The sequence below is a fragment of the Trachypithecus francoisi genome, unplaced genomic scaffold (assembly GCF_009764315.1).
Source record: "Trachypithecus francoisi isolate TF-2019V2 unplaced genomic scaffold, Tfra_2.0 Lachesis_group16, whole genome shotgun sequence".
Taxonomy (NCBI): domain Eukaryota; kingdom Metazoa; phylum Chordata; class Mammalia; order Primates; family Cercopithecidae; genus Trachypithecus; species Trachypithecus francoisi.
The window spans coordinates 3,125,867-3,146,958 of NW_022681461.1; the positions used below are offsets into that span (position 1 = coordinate 3,125,867).

Sequence of the window (21,092 nt, forward strand, 5' to 3'; positions counted from 1 at the left end):
TTCGTGGTCATGCTGACAAACTCCGGGCATCTGGGAAAACTCTGGGCTCCAAAGGTCCCTCCCAGCCGGTCAAAGCAGCAGAAAAAATTATAGTACTTCCTTCGGACGCACGGGCTTACGGGAAGTGTAGTTTTCAATGTTGCGCGCCTGCCGCGTAGCACTTTGGGAATGGGGCTTCGGCGCTCGCTCTGCGCATGTGTAAACCCAGCCCCACCTCCTGCCGTCCGACCTCCGGGGCCTGAAAGGGACAAGGTGTCCGAGTCTTTAGGTCTGCGCGGGAGCCGAGGCTGCGCACCTGGGGTGAGAGCGTCGGTGACAGGGCTCCGCGCGGCCCAGGAGCCTGGGGACGGGCGGGCTTGTGTGCGGGGGACTGCAGCAGACAGTCTCAGGAGTCCCCAGGATGGCCCTCCCCTCTCCTCCGCGGCCCCGTACGCGGGCCCGGGCCGAGTCCTGTCCGCAGGTGTAGGGGCTGCCGGGCCCCGCGGGGTTGCGGGCGCGGGAAGGGCAGTGTGCGTGGATAAGGTTGACGGCGAACAGGAGGAGGTTACTACTAACTCGTGTTTCTATTCTGAGAATTAAATAAGTTGTCACCTGTAAAGCATTTTGTCAAGTATCCGTTATAGTCACTGTGTGAAATGTAAGCTGCTCTCACAATTATGAGACACTTATTCTCATCGTTTGGTATTTCACCTAACCCTTCCAGCGACCCTCCTTGGTATAAACGTGCCATTTTTAAAAAATGGACGAAAGTTCATGGGGATGGGTACCCCAGAGCACACACTAGTAGGTGAGAGAGGTGAGATGCAAATGCGGAGAGATGTGACTCCCTGTCCTGCTCTTTCTAGTATGCTGTCTGCCTGAAACCCAGACTTTTCAGTATCTGCCTAAAGCCTTCAGAGCGCTTATGCAGAGCGGCCTGTCACCAGATCTGTGTAGATGATTGTGAAGTGAATGTGGACAGAATCTCACCAAGGGTAAATACATCCTGCGATGTGTCGGGTCTCTACAGAACCTCTGATTCAGGCTGAGGCTCCTGAATCCTCTTGTACTGTTCCTGCTGTCTCCTCAAAGGCACAGATTGATATTCTAGTGCTGTGCTGCCCGGTAGAACGATAAGGCAAACCACAAACACAATTCATAATTTTTGATTAGGCGCAGTGGCTCATGCCTGTAATCCTAGCACTTTGGGAGGCCTAGGCTGGTGGATCAGTTGACGCCAGGAGTTGGAGACCAGTCTGGCCATCATGGCAAAAACCCGTCTCTACAAAAAGACAAAAATTCGCTGGACGTGGTGGTGCACTCCTGTAATCCCAGCTACTCGGGAGACTGAGGCACGAGAACTGCTTGAACCCGAGACGGAGGCTGCAGTGAGCCGAGATTGAGCCACTGCACTCCAGCCTGGGTGACAGAGCAAGACTGTCTCAAAAGAGAAAAAAAAAGAGCTTGGAATTTTTCAGTAGCTACAGTGAAGAGAAGAGGCAGGCAAAGTCAGTTTTACTGCTTTATTTTACTTAACTCATTGCATCCTAAATAGTCGACTTGTGGCACTGGCCAAACTTCAGGTGTTCAGTGGTTCTGTGTGGCTGATGGCTGCAGTGCTGGATAGCACATTTTGAGTGAAACTCAAGAGTCAGGTTTAAGGTATTAGGTGGTTTCAATTGAGTTTGTTTCTCAGGCCCAAGTCCCACCTCCTCTGGAGCAAAGCAGCTCGTGTGAGGCAGTAAAGAGGGAGTCCTAGAGACTACTGCCATAGAAGAACAGCCTAAATGACGGAGACCTCTTTTAGAGCCTCAAAGAAGAGGCAGAAGATTCTAGAAAGGAGCAAGTCCTGATTGCTTCCCCAGAGGCAGTTCTTGATTCCGTATATAATGTATGCATCAGATTTAGTGATGTTGCCACATCCAGAAGCCATCACAGACTGTGTGACTTTGCTGTGGACTAACTTGCGGAAGGCAATTCCCTGGGGTTGAGAGGGATGAGTGACTGTCAAGCTGAGTGGAATAAGACACTTTACTGGAGGGCTGATTAGGTCATGATATCCAGGGAAGACGTAATCAGCTGTCCAGATGCCAAACAGCAGCCTATTTTCCTTTCTGCCTTCACTTCTTCCACATTCTGAGTCCCTCTCACACTGTGTTCATCATCACATGTGGCATTTAGAGTAATACTGATGTTCCCTCTTTCCTGGTAGTAGAGGAAGAATTTCCTGTATTGGAAACCCAAAAATATTGGGCCTGAAATTCCTTGCGTAAAACATCCCATCTTAATTTTTTCCGTGGAAGCGCTAATTCTGGGTGTAAAGACAGAACTTGATTAATAAGTCAGTCTGAGTAGTCCTTTTTTTAAAAAATTATTTTAAAATTTGTTTATTTTTTTCTATTTTTAGTCGAGACAGGATTTCACCACGTTGACCAGGCTAGTCTCGAACTCTTGGCCTCCAGCAGTTCACCTCCCAAATTGCTGGGATTACCACGCCCAGCTGAGTAGTTCTTTGACATTAGCTTTAATGAAGGTAAGCAGCTTCATCTTTGTATACCTGAACTTGCTTAATCCTTTGTTTTATTTTTACTTTTTTCTTAGTCAAGAGGGAACATAATTGTTAACAAATCAACATAATTATTAGTAAATCAACAAAAAACCGTATTACTTTACTCAGTGAAAATGCAAGTTTAAGCGCACGTAATCCTATCGGGGATGCACGTATTCAGGTGTGGCTATCTTTGAGTGGTCCCTCCTGTCCCTTTTCAAGAATGGAAGGGACATTCTGCATTGGGAATCCTTTTTTCCAGCTGAGTGCGATGATATTTTTTTTAGGCACATGAATAGGACTACATGCTCCTTGTGGGATTATGTCGCAGTAAAAAACCATTATCAAGTCGAACCATCTCATGTCAGGGACCATCTCTGTAGGAACTGTGAGGCAGACCAGGTCTTTCATGACCCCATTGCTCTTTCCTCTTTCCCAGCTGAACCTCCACAGTTCTCTCCACTCTTCCAGGAGCAGCAGAAAATGAACATCTCTCAGGTGAGTTCGGTTTTTAAAAACCAGTTTATTTTACGGTAGGTTTTGTAAGGGTTTATGTGTCTTTACATTAACATGGAAAAGTAGAAACAGAAATGCATCAGACACATTCCTAGAAGATGTAGAAATGCAGATTAATAGCTGAGCAAAGTGGCATGTGGATAGATGCAGATCCTTCGATATTACAAATTTACCAAATTAAGCTTCAGATTTATTTCTGAGGTTATTGACAGCCATGGTGGAGTGTCAGACAGACGATACTTAAAGGTTTACATTGATGAGAAAGATAAAGCAAACCGATTTATCATGGAATATAAACATAAAGATAACGAAATGTATTTATTGTTCTTCAAGAAGGTGACTTAGTTAATAAATTGCCAAATAACAGAATATTACTTCTTCAATAGAAGTAGAAACTGTAATGCTAAATTTGAACACGTTCAGTACTGTTTTTCAAAAACCCCAATGAAAGGGTTGAATTTAACATTTTTCTGATGAATCAACTGAATGTCTTTAAAATCACTCTCCATAAATATTTTGAATAGCTATGATAGGTTGCTCAGCAGATGGTCCAAAATTCTGTTCTCTTTCAGATATTTCCCCACTTAGCATTTAACGTCAACTCTCCATGGGATGCCTTGGTTTTTCTTGCCACTTGCCTGGGCTCTCCAGTGTCCCTACCCAGAGTATAATCACATCCAGTGGTGTGGTCTTTTCCTTTCCTTGCTTGGCTTTTCTGCAGCACTTGCTTCAATGTCTCACTCTGTCCCGGAACATTTCTGTTAGTGGTACTTGCCCCTCCCCGGTCCTTCCCCGGCTGATGTGTTCATGGAGCCACCTTCCTTGTCCATTTCACTTGGCTCAGCCTCCATTTCTGTCCTTGGCTCTTTAGTCTTCTCTGTTGTCTCCAAATGATTTTGTCTTCCCTTGTTTTTTTATTTTTTTAAAACTGCTTTTTTGAGACTCAATTCACAATTCACATATATTACCATGTACCCATTTAAAGTGTAGAATTCAGTAATTTTTTTTTTAGTATATTCTCAGATAATGTGCTAATATCACTGCAGTCAATTTTAAAACATTTTTATTGCCTTAGAAAGAAGCTGTGGACACTGTAACTACCACTTCATTCCCTCTGAGCCCCAAACAACCACTAACCTCTTCTGTCTCCATAGTTTTGCTGAACCACTCCCTTTATTATTTCTTGTAGGCAGTCTTGCCTGTGATGAATTCTCTCAGGTTTTGTTTACCTGGGAAAATTAACAGTTTCTCCATTTTTCCTGGATATGGAGGCTATTGGTTGACAGTCTTTGTTTCAGCACTTTGAATATGTCATCCCATTGCCCTCTGTCCTCCATAGTTTCTCATTAGAAATCAGCCTGTAATATGATGACTTGTTTCTCTGTTGTGGCTTTCCCGATTGTCTCTTTGTTTTTTTAACGTTCAGATTCTCATGTCCAGGTATGGATTTCGTTTCCTTTTTTCTTTTCTTTTTCTTTCTTTTTTTTTTTTTTGAGACAGTCTTTTGCTCTGTCACCCAGGCTGGAGTGCAGTGGTATGATCTCAGCTCACTGTAACCTCTGGTTCAAGCAATTCTTGTGCCTCAGCCTCCCGAGTAGCTGGGATTACAGGCGTTCACCACTATGCCTGGCTAATTTTTATATTTTTCATAGAGATGGGGTTTTGTCATGCTGGCCAGGCTGGTCTCGAACTCTTGGCCTCAAGTGATCTGCCCGCCTCAGCCTCCCAAAGTGTTGGGATTACAGGCTGAGACACCACCCCCAGCCAGTGTGGATTTCTTTCTCCGAGTTTATCCTACTTAAAATTTGTGACGCATTTTGGGTGTGTAGATTTATCATTTTCATCAGATTTGGGGGTTTCTTGGGCATTATTACTTCCGATACTGTTTTAGACCCTTTCTGTCTCTATTCTGTTAGTCTATTTGGCATATGCTGGTGCTGTCCAACAGTTCATTTCTTGTGATTTTTCTTTCTGTTTCTCACCGCATAATCTCAGTGGGCGTGTGGTCCAGTTGGTTGATTCTTCTGCCTGTTCAGACCTGCTGTTGAACAGGTTTTTTTTGGTAAAATGTTTGTTTTCGTTTTGTACTTTTCAACTTTAAAGTTTCTATTTGGTCCCTTTTTATAGTTTCTGTCTATTTATATCCTTTATCTGGTGAGATGTTATTCTAATACTTTGCTTTGGTCCTTACATATCATTTCCTCTAAGTCTTTGACCATATGTCAAATAGTTGATTTAAAGTCATCATCTATTTAAGTCCAGTGCCTGCTTCCTCATGAGCAGTTCTGTTGATTATACTTTTTTCCTGCATGTGGGTCTTACTTGGTTGTTTCTTTTCTTGTTTTGCATTTTTTTGTTGAAAACTATACATTTTAAATAAAATAAGGTGGCAACTCTAGAAAATATTCTCAATTTGCAGGGGTTGTTGTTGAAATTTGTCTAGTGACTTTTTAATGGATTCAGTAGTGCCTGTGTTTATTGTCATGTGTGGCCGCAGAAGTCTGCAGAAATTTTCTTAAATTCCTGAAACCTTAAGTAAGGCTCTCAGTCTGTGCCAAAGAGCCTCATGAGTGCTGGGGCATTCCTTCAACAGTCATCCAGGCAATTTATAACTCCTTGTTAACCTTCACTTCCTGTTCACCCCAAACCTCAGGGTCACCCAGGGTGACAGTTTAGGGCCTTCTCACATCTTTCCAGAGCATAATCACAGCCCTGGGCGTATGCTCAGCTCTATGCATGTGGGTGACCTAGAGTCTCTAGAATCTGTAGGAGCTTTTCAAAAGCTTTATGAACATCCCATTCCCCAGTTTTTCCTTTCTAAAAAACTTTTCAGTTAGTCTGTTATTTATGTCAGGTGTTAGCCACTGCCTCAGGTAGCTGCTAAGTTAAACAATTGCCTTTGAATGTTTTTGGCAAATGCCTTCGAATGTTTTTGGCAAATGCCTTCGAATGTTTTTGGCAAATGCCTTCAAGGATAAGGCTTTTCACACTGGGGAACTCTGACTTAATTCAGACAATCAGCCTTGCAAGTCAGTTCTTCCCGGGAACCACAGATTAGGTCAGGTAATGAGGGTTTTCTGGGAATGAGACTTTGGCCAACCTGTGACCCCGTCGGCCTCATCCAGTGGATACCAGGCTGCTGGATTCTCCGGTTGTTTCAGATGTTTCTCAAAGCTGATGCTAAGTTGGAGTGAGAGGGATGGAAGTAGGGCAGGTTGAAATGGCATAAGATCGTTGTTCCTACTGTGATGCAGCTGCTTTTCTCATACGGATGGTCTGCAGATTGCTGTAAGCCTTTGGTAGCTTCTAGAGTTCTGAAAAAGTTGATTCTGCAGTTTTTGCCAGTTTCTCATTGCTTTTATGGAAGAAGGAATTTTCTTGGATCTTCAGTATCTTCACTGTCATCACTTGCTAATTTGAATTTGAAGTCGTTTTGTTGTGGAAACTTTCTCTTTTCTCAGTTTCTAAGACTCTGCCCCCTCCTGATTCTATTAGTATTTTTCAGAAAACATCTCTGGCTTTGTGGCCTATACTTTTTCTACTTTGTGGTTCCTCAGATGTTGTTTTTTGTTCTTTTCTTTCTTCAATCCCTGTGTGCTGAAGGAGCTGTCTGTCTGTCTCTGCCAGCCTCACTCACCACCTAAATTGCTAGTGACTCCTAAATGCTTGTCTTCATCCCCATCTTACCTTCTGTGCTCTAAAATCATGTGCATTCTGGTTGAAGGAACAGTTCTAGCTACGTATCACCATGAACAGAACTCTCACTGAACCTTCTAACACATTTTTCTTCTTTCCCGAATACCAGTTTTGGCACCACCAAACAGCTGCTCATTTTGAAATATACATTACATTATTTTTTTACATAAGAGGAACAACTATTCCTCTTATGTAACTGAAACTCTGTACCCTTTGACCCATGCCTCCTCATTCCTCACCCCTCACCCCCAGCCTCTGTAACCACCATTCTACTGTCTACGTCTATGAGTTTGAACTTTTTAGATTCTACATGTAAGTGAGATATAATTTGAAATATTTGTCTTTCTGTCAATTAAAAACAAAATTTTTTAAAAAGGAGCTGCTCATACGGCTAGATTGAATAGCTGTGCAAGAAAGTAGTTATTCAATGAGTGTCGCTTCTCTTCTGTGGTTACATCCCTATTCTTAAATCCATTGCCGTGACCCCAGTGTAGGAAGTGGTCTCTTTGGTTACAACTATTGTAGCTGTTCTCTGCTCTTCATGTGCTCTACCCTTGTATATTTGTTTACATTTATTTGTACATAAGTTTGGTCAGGGTATCTCCAGACTTCACATGTATCTGTTCCTTAGCCCCCAGAATTGACAGTGATGATGGCCAGGGAGGGTGTGAATGTCCTAAAGGCTACCCCAGATAATCTGCGGAGATGTGGAAGAAGGAAGGAGGTGGTTGGAAGGAAGTTGTTTTACGCTGAATTTTTTTGTCTTAAAAATACCTAGAATTCATAAATATACATATAGATAAATTATGGCAAGTTAAAAAATGTTTTGAGTAACATATGTTAAGACAATATTAGGTCTAAAATAAGCCTTTATAACTGTTCATTTTAGAGCCTCAAAGTAGTAGCTGTCAAAGATATTTTCTATGTCACCTAATTCTGAACCCTTGAACAAACTGTTGTTACATTTGTTGTGATAAATGTTGTTACAGGCATCAGTGTCATTCCAGGACGTGACTGTGGAATTCACCCAGGAGGAGTGGCAGCACCTGGGCCCTGTTGAGAGGACCCTGTACAGAGACGTGATGCTGGAGAACTACAGCCACCTCATCTCAGTGGGTGAGCACAGCTTACCATGGGGCTGTCTTGAGAATATATGTTCCCTTTTTAAAAAGCATCAAGACACATGGACCCTTTATAGAGATTAAAGGGCTTTGGATTAAAAGGTCTGAAGTAGTAACCTTTACAGAAACAAAAGCAACATGTCATTACTTTCCCATTAAAAACTTCAAATGAACACCCTGTTAATGCTTTGCTGCCATATCTTTTTTCCCCTTGTGGTAACCCAAAAGCCCGTGAATCTGGTCCATGTATACCCTCAATTATTTTGTTTATAGGATATTGCATTACTAAACCCAAAGTGATCTCCAAGTTGGAGCAAGGGGAAGAGCCATGGTCCTTAGAAGATGAATTCCTGAACCAGAAGTACCAAGGTGAGTGGGCGTTAGCAGAAGGAGCCCCTGGGGGTAGTTAGACTTTAGAGGGAGAGCACCTTTGAAAGTTCTTTTTTAACAGCTTTATTGAGATATAATTCACATTCCTACAATTCAATCCTTTAAAGTGTACCGGTCAGTGACTTCAAGCAACCACACATCAAAACTATTCAGGGAAGAAATATTGCACTTTGATTCAACATGTATAGACATTTTTTTCCTGTCAGGGTTCCCTGAACAATATAGTATAACAACTATTTACATTATATTAGGTAGCATAATTAATATGGTGATGATTTAAAGTATACAAGAGGATGTGCATAGGTTATATGCAGATGCTGTGCCGTTCTGTATCAAGGACTTGGGCATTTATGGATTTTGGTATTCAAGAGAATCCTGGAACCAACTCCGCAGGGGATGACTGTATATGTAAACATCACCACAGTTAATTTTTATCACCTCAAAGAAACCTGTACCCTTTAGTTACCACTCTCCTGTCCCCCCTGCCCTCTGCAGCCCTAGGTAACCACCAGTCTACTTCTGTCTCTATAGATCTGCCTATTTTGGACATTTTATATAAATGGAATCATATATAATATGTGGTCTTTTGCGATTGGTTTATTTTGCCTGGCATAATGTTTACGAGTACTGTTATAGAATGCATGTTTCATTCTTTTTATGGCCAAATAATGTTCCATTGTATGGATATACCACCTGTCTGTCCATTCATCAGTCAGTAGGTATTTGGGATTCCACCTACAAATAATGCTAATATAAACATTTATTTACAAGTTTCTGTATGGACAATTGTTTTGATTTCTCTCGTGTGCATTCCTAGGAGTGAAACTGCTGGGTCATTTGGCATCCGTGTCTTTATCTGTTTGAGGAACCACCAGACTGTTTCTAAATGCACCTTTTTCCATCCCTAACAACAGCATGTGGGGTTCTGATTTCTCCACACCCTCACCAATACTTATTATTTGACTTTTTGATTTGAGCCACCCCAGTGGATGCGAAGTGATATCTCACTGTGGTTTTGATGTACATTTCTGTATTAGTCAGCTAGGGTTATCATAATAAAATACCATAGGCTGGGTAGCTTAAACAACAGAAATTCTTATGATTCTGGAGGCTGGAAGTCCAAGATGAAAGTGCTAATAAGTTGGTTCCTGGTGATGCGTCTCTTCCTGGCTTGAAGACAGCCACTTTCTTGCTGTATTTTCATGTGGCCTTTCCTCTGTGCACATGCAGTGGGAGAGAGAGAATACTCTGGTGTTTCTTCCTCTTCTCATAAAGATATCAGTACTACTGGATTAGGGTCCTTCCCTATGACCTCATTTTTGCCCTTTCTGCCTCCTTGAAGGCCTTGTCTGCAAATACAGTTACACTGGGGGTTAGGGCTTCAAGATAAGAATTTGGGAAGGGCACAAGTAAGTCTATAACAATTTCCCTGGTTACTAATGATATCAGGCATCTTTTTATATGCCTATTAGCTTTTGTACTAATAAATGATTCCAGGAATCTTAAAAAGCTATAGTTTTCAATGTCATTTTTACAACAGAAAAGTAAAATCATCTTAATTATTAGAAGTGAAGCACAAGTAAGGTATCTGTTTGAAGTCACACCAACAAATAGCATCGCATAAAGATGGACATCATTTAGGTCAAGCGTGTTGCCGAGTCACTAAATGTAAATTATTGGATCATATTGATTGTCTAAAAAGGATATCCCTAAATAAGTAACATAGAAAGATCATTATAAAACATTGGTAAAGTTGTTGAGTCAATAAAGATAAAATAATGTAGGTTTCATGTTCTGTATCATTCAGATTTGAATTCAGGCAATAAATTCATTAAAGTAGGAAGAGCTCTCGTTCAAGAGCACAGGGAAATGAAAACCTTTAAGGATTTGAATGACTGCACCAAATAATATAATATCACTGTTTCCAAAACATAAAATAATGGAGTTCTAAGAACTTAAAAACTCATTAGAATTAGGACATCATAATATGTCTTACCTGATTAAACAGTAGGTACAATGGACAACAAGTAAATATGCCTAGAGAGGGTATAAATTACATTTGTATTAAAGTGAACCATACATTTGTGTATATGTATGCTAATGCAAAAAACAAAACTTTAATGTTTTAATGGAATAATGATAAAATAGAGTATACTATTAGTCTAAAGAGAAAACCTCAATAAATCCAACAAATCAGAATAAACACAAACAGCATTCTCTGAACCTAGTTTGCTAAATCTAGAAATTAATAATAAAATGAAAAAAATCCACTTGAAAAAATTTTAAAGTATCTCTTTTAAACAATATGCAAAAAACTGTAATGCAATTTTGGATTTGATTTCTGTAATGAAATAATTGTAGCTGCAAGTTAGAAACCATCAGATATAGCTAAAGTAGTGGACAGAAGGAAGGTCGTAATCTCATTAATAAATTAAGCAAGAACAGCATCAAAAATACAGTAATGAAAGCAGAATGAGACGGGCGGATCACGAGGTCAGGAGATCGAGACCATCCTGGCTAACATGGTGAAACCCCGTCTCTACTAAAAAATACAAAAAACTAGCCGGGCGACGTGGCGGGCGCCTGTAGTCCCAGCTGCTTGGGAGGCTGAGGCAGGAGAATGGCGTAAACCCAGGAGGCGGAGCTTGCAGTGAGCTGAGACCCGGCCACTGCACTCCAGCCTGGGCGGGGCAGAGCGAGACTCCGTCTCAAAAAAAAAAAAAAAAAAAAAAAAAAAGTAAAATTAGAAATTAATTGGCTAACACGATGAAACCCCATCTCTATTAAAAATACAAAAAATTAGCCAGGCATGGTGATGGGCGCTTGCAGTCCTAGCTACCCGGGAGGTTGAGGCAGGAGAATGGCGTGAACCCGGGAGGCATAGCGTGCAGCGAGCCAAGATCACGCCACTGCACTCCAACCTGGGTGACAGAGTGAGACTCTGACTCAAAAAAAAAAAAAAAAAAAAAGTAGAAATAAATGGAAAACAGAAATGGAATATTTCTTTACAATAAAAATAAAATGAATTAAACTTTAGCTAACCCTATCAAAGATAAAATAGAGGAAACACCTATATAATAAATTCAAGGGGGGATACATTTGTAAAGATGTAATGCTATACCAAACACAATCCCATTCATACAGACAGTGATACAGGAGGATTTGCTGCTCTACCAGATATTGAGGCTTTATGTAAAACTGTGTAGCTAAGTAGCATGGAGTTGAGGGGTGGGATGGTTTAGTAAATTAGTGAAACAGAGTAGAAAGTTCAAGAAAAAACATGCACTTGATAGACAGTGGTCTTAGATAGATGACATTGGAGAACAATGGGGAAAGGATCTTGAGGTATCCATATAGATCAAAACAAAAAAATCAGATTCAGTTGGCTTAAGACCTAATTATCAAAGCAAAAGTAGAAATATTCTAGAAGATCATAGAGAATAGGTTAATGACTCTTCTTAGGGAAGGATTTAATAAAATACAGAATGCATTACCAGGGGAAGGATGAAGTAAATGTATTCCTTTATACCCACTAAGTGCAGCTGAATATATGTTTATATTATATAGGCATGTTTCAGAGATACTGCAGTTTCCATTCCAGACCACTACAATGAAGCAGATTTCGCAATAAAGCAAGTTACAATTTTTGTTTTCCTAGGGCTTATGAAAGTTATGTTTACACTATACTTTAGTCTTGTAGATGTGCAATAACATGTCTAAAAAACAGCATGCATGCCTTATTTAAAATATTTGACTTCTAAAAACTGCTGAGTCAGACACAAAGTGAGCACTGGCTGTTGGAAAAATGGCACCAACAGACTTGCCCAACTCAGGGTTGCCACAAACCTTCGGTTTGTAAAAGATGCAATATCTAGCCAGGCACAGTGGCTCACACTTTTAATCTCAGAACTTTGGGAGGCCAAGGCAGGCAGATCACTTGAGACCAGGAATTTGAGACCAGCCTAGCCAACATGGCAAAACCCTGTCTCTACCAAAAATAACAAAAAAATTGGCCACTCATGGTGGCTTGCGCCTGTAATCCCAGCTATTTGGGAGGCTGAGGCATGAGAATTGCTTGAACCTGGGAGGTGGAGATTATGGTGCGCCGAGATCTCACTACTGAAGGGTGGAAAGAAGAATGCAGATGCACTAGGGGTCTTGGCCCCTGACAAAATACAAGGTGGTTATAGTGTCATCAGAGTCCTCGGGGGCCCTTGATCTTTCACCCACGCCCAGGGTTGATGTAGAAGCCTCGGCCGGGTGCGGTGACTCACGCCTGTAATCCCAGCACTTTGGGAGGCTGAGGCAGGCGAATCATCTAAGGTCAGGAGTTCGAGACCAGCCTGACCAACATTGCGAAACCCCGTCTCTACTAAAAGTACAGAAATTAACCAGGCATGGTGGCGGGCACCTGTAATCCCAACTACTCAGGAGGCTGAGGCAGGAGAATCACTTGAACCTGGGAGGCAGAGGTTGCAGTGAGCCGAGATTGTGCCACTGCACTCCAGCCTGGGGGACAAGAGCAAGATTCTGTCTCAAAAAGAAAGAAAAAAAAAAAAGTAGAAGCCTCCTCTTGCACCCCCAGGGCATCAGATCAGTCGGGAACCGGACTTCCATCCCCACGAGGCAGGCAGTGATGCTGCGTCTCACTCCCGCTAGTATAACTTCAGAGGAGGCTCACTAAAACTGAATATTAATTTTGATAAAGTCCAACTTATTTTCTTTTACAGAAACTGCTTTTGTTCTATCTAGAAACTTTGAAACTCAAAGTAACAGATTTAGGAATCCTATTTTCTTCTAGAAATTTTACAGCTTCAGTTTTTACACTGAGTTGATAATCCATTTTGTGTTAAATTCTATATAAAGTATGAGTTATGTGTCAAGTTTAATGTTTTTGGAACAGGGAGTCCAGTTATTCCAGCATGACTTTTTGAAAAGATTTGTTACTTCTCCACTGAACAGCATTTCCACCTTTCTTAGAAAACAGATGGCTATGTATTTGTGGGTCTATTTTTGTAGTTTCTATTCCTTTTCATTCATCTACATGTCTTTCCTTATGCCAGTACCACATTAACTTGATTATTCTAGCTTATTAAGTTTTGAAGTCAAGTACTTCTCCAGGTTTCATCTTCTGTATAAATTTTTAAATGAGGTTCATGATCTTTACAAAGGAAACATGTTGGCATTTAAACTGGGATGGCATTGAATCTGTAGAGCAAATTAAAGAGAATTGACAACAATGTACACAGTCTTCCAGTCCATACACAAAATATCCCTACTGGTTTATTTAGTATTTCTTTGATTTCTTTCATCAATGTTTTTTAGTTTTTAGAACACAGATGGCGAGGCTTTTTAAATTTTTGTTTTAAATTTTGTTTTGGTGATGTGGTAAATACTGTTTCTCTGATTTAAAATTCCAGTTCGTCATTGTGTGTTTGTAGGCATAGATTTGTATATTGGCCTTAGATTCTGCCCTTGCTAAAAACACTTATTAGTTCAAGGAGCTTTTTAGATTTTTAATTTTCTGTGTAAATTTACTCTGTATCTTTGTGTTTTTATTCTTGCCTTTTTGCACTGGTCAGTCCTTCTAGTGCAATCTTGGGTAAAGGTACTGGTAGTGTGCATCCTTGTCTTTTTCCTGATATTAGAGGGAAAACAGTCAATCTGTCTTGAGTATAATGTTAGTTATAGACTTTTTATAGATTACTTTTATTAAATTAATAAATGGATTTTGAATTTTGTTAAAATTTTTGGCATTGATGTATTGTGTGATTTTAGTTCTTCAGACTACTGATAGGAGATTACATTGACCTAAAGTGTAGCATAAAAACTATAGTTTTTATAGTATTACAGTGTAGTAACTGGCATTTTTGAGGTAAATTTCACTGATATGTTATCTGTGTTTATATATTTCTGTGCACTTTTTGGGACATTTTTGCATTTATGTTATGGGAGATACTGGTCTGAAGGTTTCTTTTCTTGAATAGTATTTGCCTAATCTTGCTATGAGGATGAGGCAGGCCTTATAAAATGATTTGGGAAATATTCCATCTTTTATTTTCTAGAAGACATTGTGTAGGATTGGTATTATTTCTTCCTTGGATGTTTGGTAGAATTCACTAGTTAAAACCATTTGGTCCAGAAGTTATTTGGAACTGCACATACACACACGCAGACATATACACACACACACACACACACACACACATATTTAGAGGAAGATTTAATTACATTCTTAAGCCTTATTTACATATACAAACATAGTTAAAATTTGAGTAAATTACACATTCAGTTAACATACCCTCCATTATACTGAATTAAGTTAATATGTTATGTTGTCATAAATATCCTTTACACTGACCACTCCTTTAGAAATAAATGTCTTTTAGATGATTCTGCCATTATGTTTTAACATTTGACATAGAATATGTTCTCTGGTTACAGTACACATTGACGAGCCCCTTCTTTCCACTTAGATTGTCCAAATAAAGGTAGTTTGCTTTTATAGTTAGAAAAAGAAAACAAGAGAGAGATTAGAATGCTCTTACAAAACGATGTCAGAGCTACTACTTCACTTTTCACCATGTAAGGCTATAACAAGTGAGTAGTCTGTAACCCAGAAGAGGTCTTCACAAGAACACAGTCATGTTGGCACCCTAATCTCAGACTTCCAGTCTCCTGAACTGAGAAAAACAAATGTTTATGCTTTAAGCCATTTAATCTATTGTAATTTGTCGTAGTAGCCCAAACTAAGACAGAGTTATTGTTAATGCTGTTTTATGATCTCATGAATGTCTGTTAGTAGTTAGTCCTCTCTTGCATTTTTGGTATTGATAATTTGTGTCTTCTCTTTTTTTCTCTCTGATGGTTTTTATCATTAAAAAAAATAATTAAGCTTTTGGTTTGACTTGTTTTCCATCCTTCTACTTTCTTTCAATTTAATGTCCTCTCTTTGTTTAGTTTCTTAAAGGGGAAACAAGCATCTGACTGGAGATCTTTCTTTTCAAATATAATTTTTTTTTTTTTTTTGAGACAGAGTCTCGCTCTGTCACCCAGGCTGGAGTGCAGTGGTGCGATCTCGGCTCACTGCAAGCTCCACCTCCTGAGTTCCAGCAATTCTCCTGCCTCAGCCTCCCAAGTAGCTGGGATTACAGTTGTGCACCACCACGCCCGGCTAATTTTTCTATTTTTAGTAGATACGGGGTTTCACCAGGTTGGTCAGGCTGGTCTCAAACTCCTGACCTTGTGATCCACCCGCCTTGGCCTCTCAAAGTGCTGGGATTACAAGCATGAGCCACCACACCTGGCCAAAATAATTTAAGCCCTAAATTTATCTCTGTGTACCGCCTTAGCTGTATCCACAAATTTCTGTATTCTTGTGTTGTTTTGTTTTCATTCACTTCAAAATACCTCATTTGAGAATTCTTCTTTCACCCATGGGTTAATTAGGAATATTTAACTTACAGTCGATTTCTGGTATAATTTCTCTGTGACTCAAGATCATCCTCCGTCTAATTTATTTCATATATATTTGTGAAAGTTTGTCTTACCGTCTAGAATGTGGTCTGTTTTGATGATTGTTCCATGTGCATTTGAGAAGAATGTGAATTCAGCTGTCGAATGCATTGTGTCTTCAGGTTTGAGGCCATGGTTATCGTAAGTGCTACTTTATCTTATCTCTTCTGCTTGAGTTTTGGGCCTACTGTGTATTCCTGCCTCTGCTCCTGTGTGCTGCTTTTCTTCTTCTTTCCTTCCCGTAGCTGCTATGAGTTCCTGTCAGTGCCCCCTAAAACAACTTATTATATTCTTGCCCTTGAAGATCAAGACATTTGTTCCATAAATTAAATAATAATTTGGTTCTAGACAGAATTTTGGTAGTGGCTGCTGTGACCATCTCCTGGCATATCCCAAGAATGGAACTTTCTCAGGATTCTTCATGGCTCATGGAAGGAAACATACAAGAGCCTGCAGATCCTCTGTATCTATGGCAGGGGAAAATTAGCTCCCTGCCTCAGACTCCATGGAACCACAGGAGTGTATCATTTTGGTTTGGCCTGTGCATGAGAAAACATCGAAAGTGTTTCCTGTTCTGTTAGACCACCATTGTCGCAGACCTCTGACTGGAAGGAGCAGGCTCTCCTTTGTGCTCTTTTTGTCTGTGCCTGTCAGCGCAGAATTGTAGGTTTCTTCAGCACCTGGTCGAAGATCTAGAATAGCCTTGGAATTCTCCACTGTGTCATTTCTTAAGTCCTGAAGTTCACTTTCTTTCCATTTTGTAGTCTTTGTTTATATTTGTTAATTTTTTGTTTTGTTTTGTTTTTTTGTCTAGGGATTTTTAATTGTAAGAGGGAAGATGTGGGAGGAAAGGGGCTACTCCACCTTGACTGGCCCCGGAAATAATTCCTGTTTTATAAACAACATGCATGAGGAGAGAATCTGTCTGTGTGCATGAATTATTTAATCTTTGGAAATCTTTAATAAAATACATAACAAAACACGGGCTGGGCACAGTGGCTCATGCCTGTAATCCCAGCACTTTGGGAGGTCAAGGCAGGAGGATCACTTGAGCTCAGGAGTTTAAGATCAGCCTGGGCAATATAGCAAGACCCTGCCTCTACTAAATATAAAAAAATTAACAGGGCATGGTGGCATACCCCTGTAGTCCCACCTAGTAGGGAGGCTGAAGTGGGAGGATCACTTGAGCCTAGGAGTACAAGGATGCAGTAAGCTATAATCACGCCACTGCACTCCAGCCTGGGTGACAGAGCAATACCCTATCTCAAAAACCAAAATCAAAATCAAGACATGAGTGTAAGTTCTTCTCCATGACAAATGTAAGATTTATAGTATATTTTAAATTTTTCTCATTTTAGGATATTTTAAAGTTGATCACATCAAAGGGATCTGGGAAAAACAAGAAAAACCTCTGTGGCAAGAAATATTCATCAGTGATGCTGACAAAACATTAAGTAAAGAAGGACAGAAAGTTTTAGAAAACCCATCTAATCTGGAAATAGCTCCAGAGTTTTCAGAAAAACTACCCTGTAAATGTGATTCTCATAGAATGAATTTGCCAATCGCTTCTGAATTAATTATAAGTGAAAGAAAATATTCAAGAAAGAAGGCTGAATACACGAATGTGTGTGAGAAATTGCAGCTTGATATTAATCATGAGAAAGCTCATCCTGGACAGAAATCTTATGAACATGGTAAAAATGCGAAAGCTTGCAGTTATAAGAAAGATCAGCATTGGAAATTTCAAACTTTGGAGGAATCTTTTAAATGTGATGGATCTGGGCAAGGTTTACATGATAAGACAATTTGTATTACACCTGAGAGTTTTCCAACAGGAGAAAAGTCCTGTAAGGATGATGAATTTAGAAAAAGCTTTGATAAAACCACTTTATTTAACCACATGAGAACTGACACAAGGGGGAAATGCTCTGATCTTAATGAATATGGGACATCCTGTGACAAAACCACCACTGTTGAATACAACAAAGTTCACGTGGCTATGACACACTATGAGTGTAACGAAAGGGGGATTAATGTCAGTAGGAAGTCACCCCTCACTCAGTCTCAGAGAACTATTACAGGACGGAGTGCTTTTGAAAGCAATAAATGTGAAGAACATTTTAGCCAGAGCTCAGCCCATATAGTACATCAGAAAACACAAACTGGAGATAAATTTGGTGAATATAATGAATGTACAAATGCCCTCTACCAGAAATTAGACTTTACAGCACATCAGAGAATTCACACAGAAGATAAATTCTACCTTTCTGATGAACATGGGAAATGCAGAAAATCCTTTTACCAGAAAGGACACCTCATTCAGCATCAGAGGCCCCACTCAGGAGAGAAACCTTACCAATATGAAGAATGTGCGAAATCCTTTTGTTCAAGTTCACATCCCATTCAGCATCCTGGAACTTACATGGGATTCAAACTTTATGAATGTAATGAATGTGGGAGAGCTTTCTGTCAGAATTCAAACCTCAGTAAACATCTGAGAATTCACACAAAAGAGAAACTTTGTGATAACAATGGCTGTGGGAGATCTTACAAGTTACCCCTCATAGGACACCAGAAAACAGATGCAGAGATGAAACTCTGTGATGGCGGTGAATATGGGAAGACATCACATCTCAAAGGACATCAGAGAATTCTCATGGGGGAGAAACCCTATGAATGTATTGAATGTGGGAAAACTTTCTCCAAGACATCACATCTCAGAGCACATCAGAGAATTCACACAGGTGAAAAACCCTATGAATGTGTTGAATGTGAGAAAACTTTCTCTCACAAGACACACCTGAGTGTACATCAGAGAGTTCATACGGGGGAGAAACCCTATGAATGTAATGACTGTGGGAAATCTTTTACCTATAACTCAGCCCTGAGAGCACATCAAAGAATTCACACCGGTGAGAAGCCCTACGAATGCAGTGACTGTGAGAAAACTTTTGCCCATAATTCAGCCCTCAGAGCACATCATAGAATTCACACGGGGGAGAAACCTTATGAATGTAATGAATGTGGAAGGTCTTTTGCCCATATTTCTGTTCTCAAGGCACATCAAAGAATTCACACAGGGGAGAAACCCTATGAATGTAATGAATGTGGGAGATCTTTCACCTACAATCCAGCCCTGAGAGCACATCAGAGAATTCACACAGGTAGAAAACCCTATGAATGTAGTGACTGTGAGAAAACTTTTGCCCATAATTCAGCCCTCAAAATACATCAGAGAATTCATACAGGGGAGAAACCCTATGAATGTAATGAATGTGAGAAAACGTTTGCCCATAATTCAGCCCTTAGAGCACATCAGAACATCCATACAGGGGAGAAACTCTATGAGTGTAATGAATGTGGAAAAAGTTTTTTCCAGAAGACACGCCTCAGTACACATCGGAGGATTCACACAGGGGAGAAACCCTATGAATGTAGCAAGTGTGGAAAAACTTTCTCCCAGAAATCATACCTCAGTGGACATGAGAGAATTCACACAGGGGAAAAACCCTATGAATGTAACATATGTGGGAAAACTTTTGTCTATAAGGCAGCCCTCATAGTGCATCAAAGAATTCACACAGGGGAGAAACCCTATGAATGTAACAAATGTGAGAAAACTTTCTCCCAAAGAACACACCTCTGTGCACATCAGAGAATTCATACTGGGGAAAAACCCTATGAGTGTAATGAATGTGGGAAAACATTTGCTGATAATTCAGCCCTCAGGGCACATCACAGAATTCACACAGGGGAGAAACCCTATGAATGTAATGAATGTGGGAAGACTTTCTCCAAGACATCACATCTCAGAGCACATCTTAGAACTCGCTCAGGGGAGAAACCCTATGAATGTAATGAATGTGGGAAAACCTTCTCTGAGAAGTCGTATGTTAGTGCCCATCAGAGAGTTCACACAGGGGAGAAACCCTATGAATGTAATGTATGTGGGAAGCCATTTGCCCATAATTCAACCCTCAGAGTACATCAAAGAATTCACACAGGGGAGAAGTCCTATGAATGTAACGAATGCAGGAAAGCTTTTGCCCAAAATTCAACTCTGAGAGTACACCAGAGAATTCACACAGGGGAGAAACCCTATGAATGTGATGAATGTGGGAAAACTTTTGTCCGTAAGGCAGCTCTTAGAGTACATCACACCAGAATGCATACCAGAGAGAAAACCCTAGCATGTAATGGATTTGGGAAGTCCTGAAGGAATGCATCCCTTACTACACGTAGTGCAGAAACTCATGTCACATAGGCTGGAAACTTGTTTCCCTTAGCCATTTCCTTTTCCATTAGGCTCATAGCTTGTCAAAAAATGCCATTCATCCAGGTAGGACTGACCATGGAATGTGGTGCTAATGATACATATTACACTTAACCTTGGCTGTTAAAAAAAAAATACCCCACAGTCTTTCTGGTGCATAAGATGGATTGGAGGTTATTTCTGCAGCAAACACGGGTCCTGTGTGTTGAAAACCATAGAGCACAAGGTCAAGGAGGCTAGAGTCTGAAAAGCTGGAACAGAATTCACTTCCGGGTCTGCACCAGGGTTTTGTTTTTGTTGCTTTAAAGCAAGAATTAAGTTTATAGTCTGTTAAGCTCTTGCAAGTTTGACTTATGAGTTAAATGCACATAGTTTAACCTAAACTTTCTATTAGAGTGAGATGAAACCCTATGAGTATAATCAGTTTTAGAAAAACTTATCAGTTTATTGTGCATCAGAGACTTCACATGAAGAAGAAAACTTGTCAACATCCAGGATGATCAGGAGCCTTCATTAAAAATCAGAAAATTTAAGGAAAAACCCAGAAGCCTTCACAAAATGAATTGCATTAAACATCAAATAATTATAATAAAATTTCATATTTTGAATAAATGACATTTTTCCTAGGTAATTTTTTCTGAGGAAATATGTCAGTTTTAGAATTGGAGATAAAATATTCACCTAGAACTGACATACCAAAACTTCTGTTTTGTAGTATCAAAAATTTTATAGAACATATATAAGAAAATATTTGCCTATGGACAAACTCACTGTAGAATGTGAAGTTAAACATGGAATAATTTGAATTCTGTGGAGAATATGAATAAATGTGAATAGTCTGAGCTATGTGGAACATCTCTGGGTCTGTATATAAACATGATAACACACTGGTGAGTTCTAGTGGGCGTGAACAGCCAAACCTGCACTGAGCATGGCCACTTCCTTTTCTGACTGACTCTGTCCTCTATTGGCTTCCCTCAACTTGACGCTGTTAGATTTTGGCCTGCCTGCTATGTCTGGATATTAATTAGTCTTGTCCTAAAACTAGTCTTGC

General features: G+C 40.0%; 1 protein-coding gene across 2 annotated transcripts; it reads left to right on the plus strand.

Moving 5' to 3' along the window:
* The first annotated feature begins 200 nt into the window (after nucleotides 1–200).
* ZNF658 (zinc finger protein 658) lies at nucleotides 201–20,880 on the plus strand. Of its 2 annotated transcripts, XM_033236694.1 has the most exons (7): nucleotides 201–300; nucleotides 2,387–2,512; nucleotides 2,967–3,025; nucleotides 7,729–7,855; nucleotides 8,134–8,229; nucleotides 17,124–19,199; nucleotides 19,284–20,880. In XM_033236694.1, exons 3-7 carry the CDS (start codon nucleotides 3,011–3,013, stop codon nucleotides 19,979–19,981), a joined length of 3,012 nt encoding a protein of 1,003 aa, XP_033092585.1. In that variant the 5' UTR covers nucleotides 201–300; nucleotides 2,387–2,512; nucleotides 2,967–3,010; the 3' UTR covers nucleotides 19,982–20,880. The 2 variants fall into 2 exon arrangements, with proteins under 2 accessions (XP_033092585.1, XP_033092584.1); XM_033236693.1 differs by having other exon boundaries at nucleotides 17,124–20,880.
* The last annotated feature ends 212 nt before the right edge of the window (nucleotides 20,881–21,092 follow it).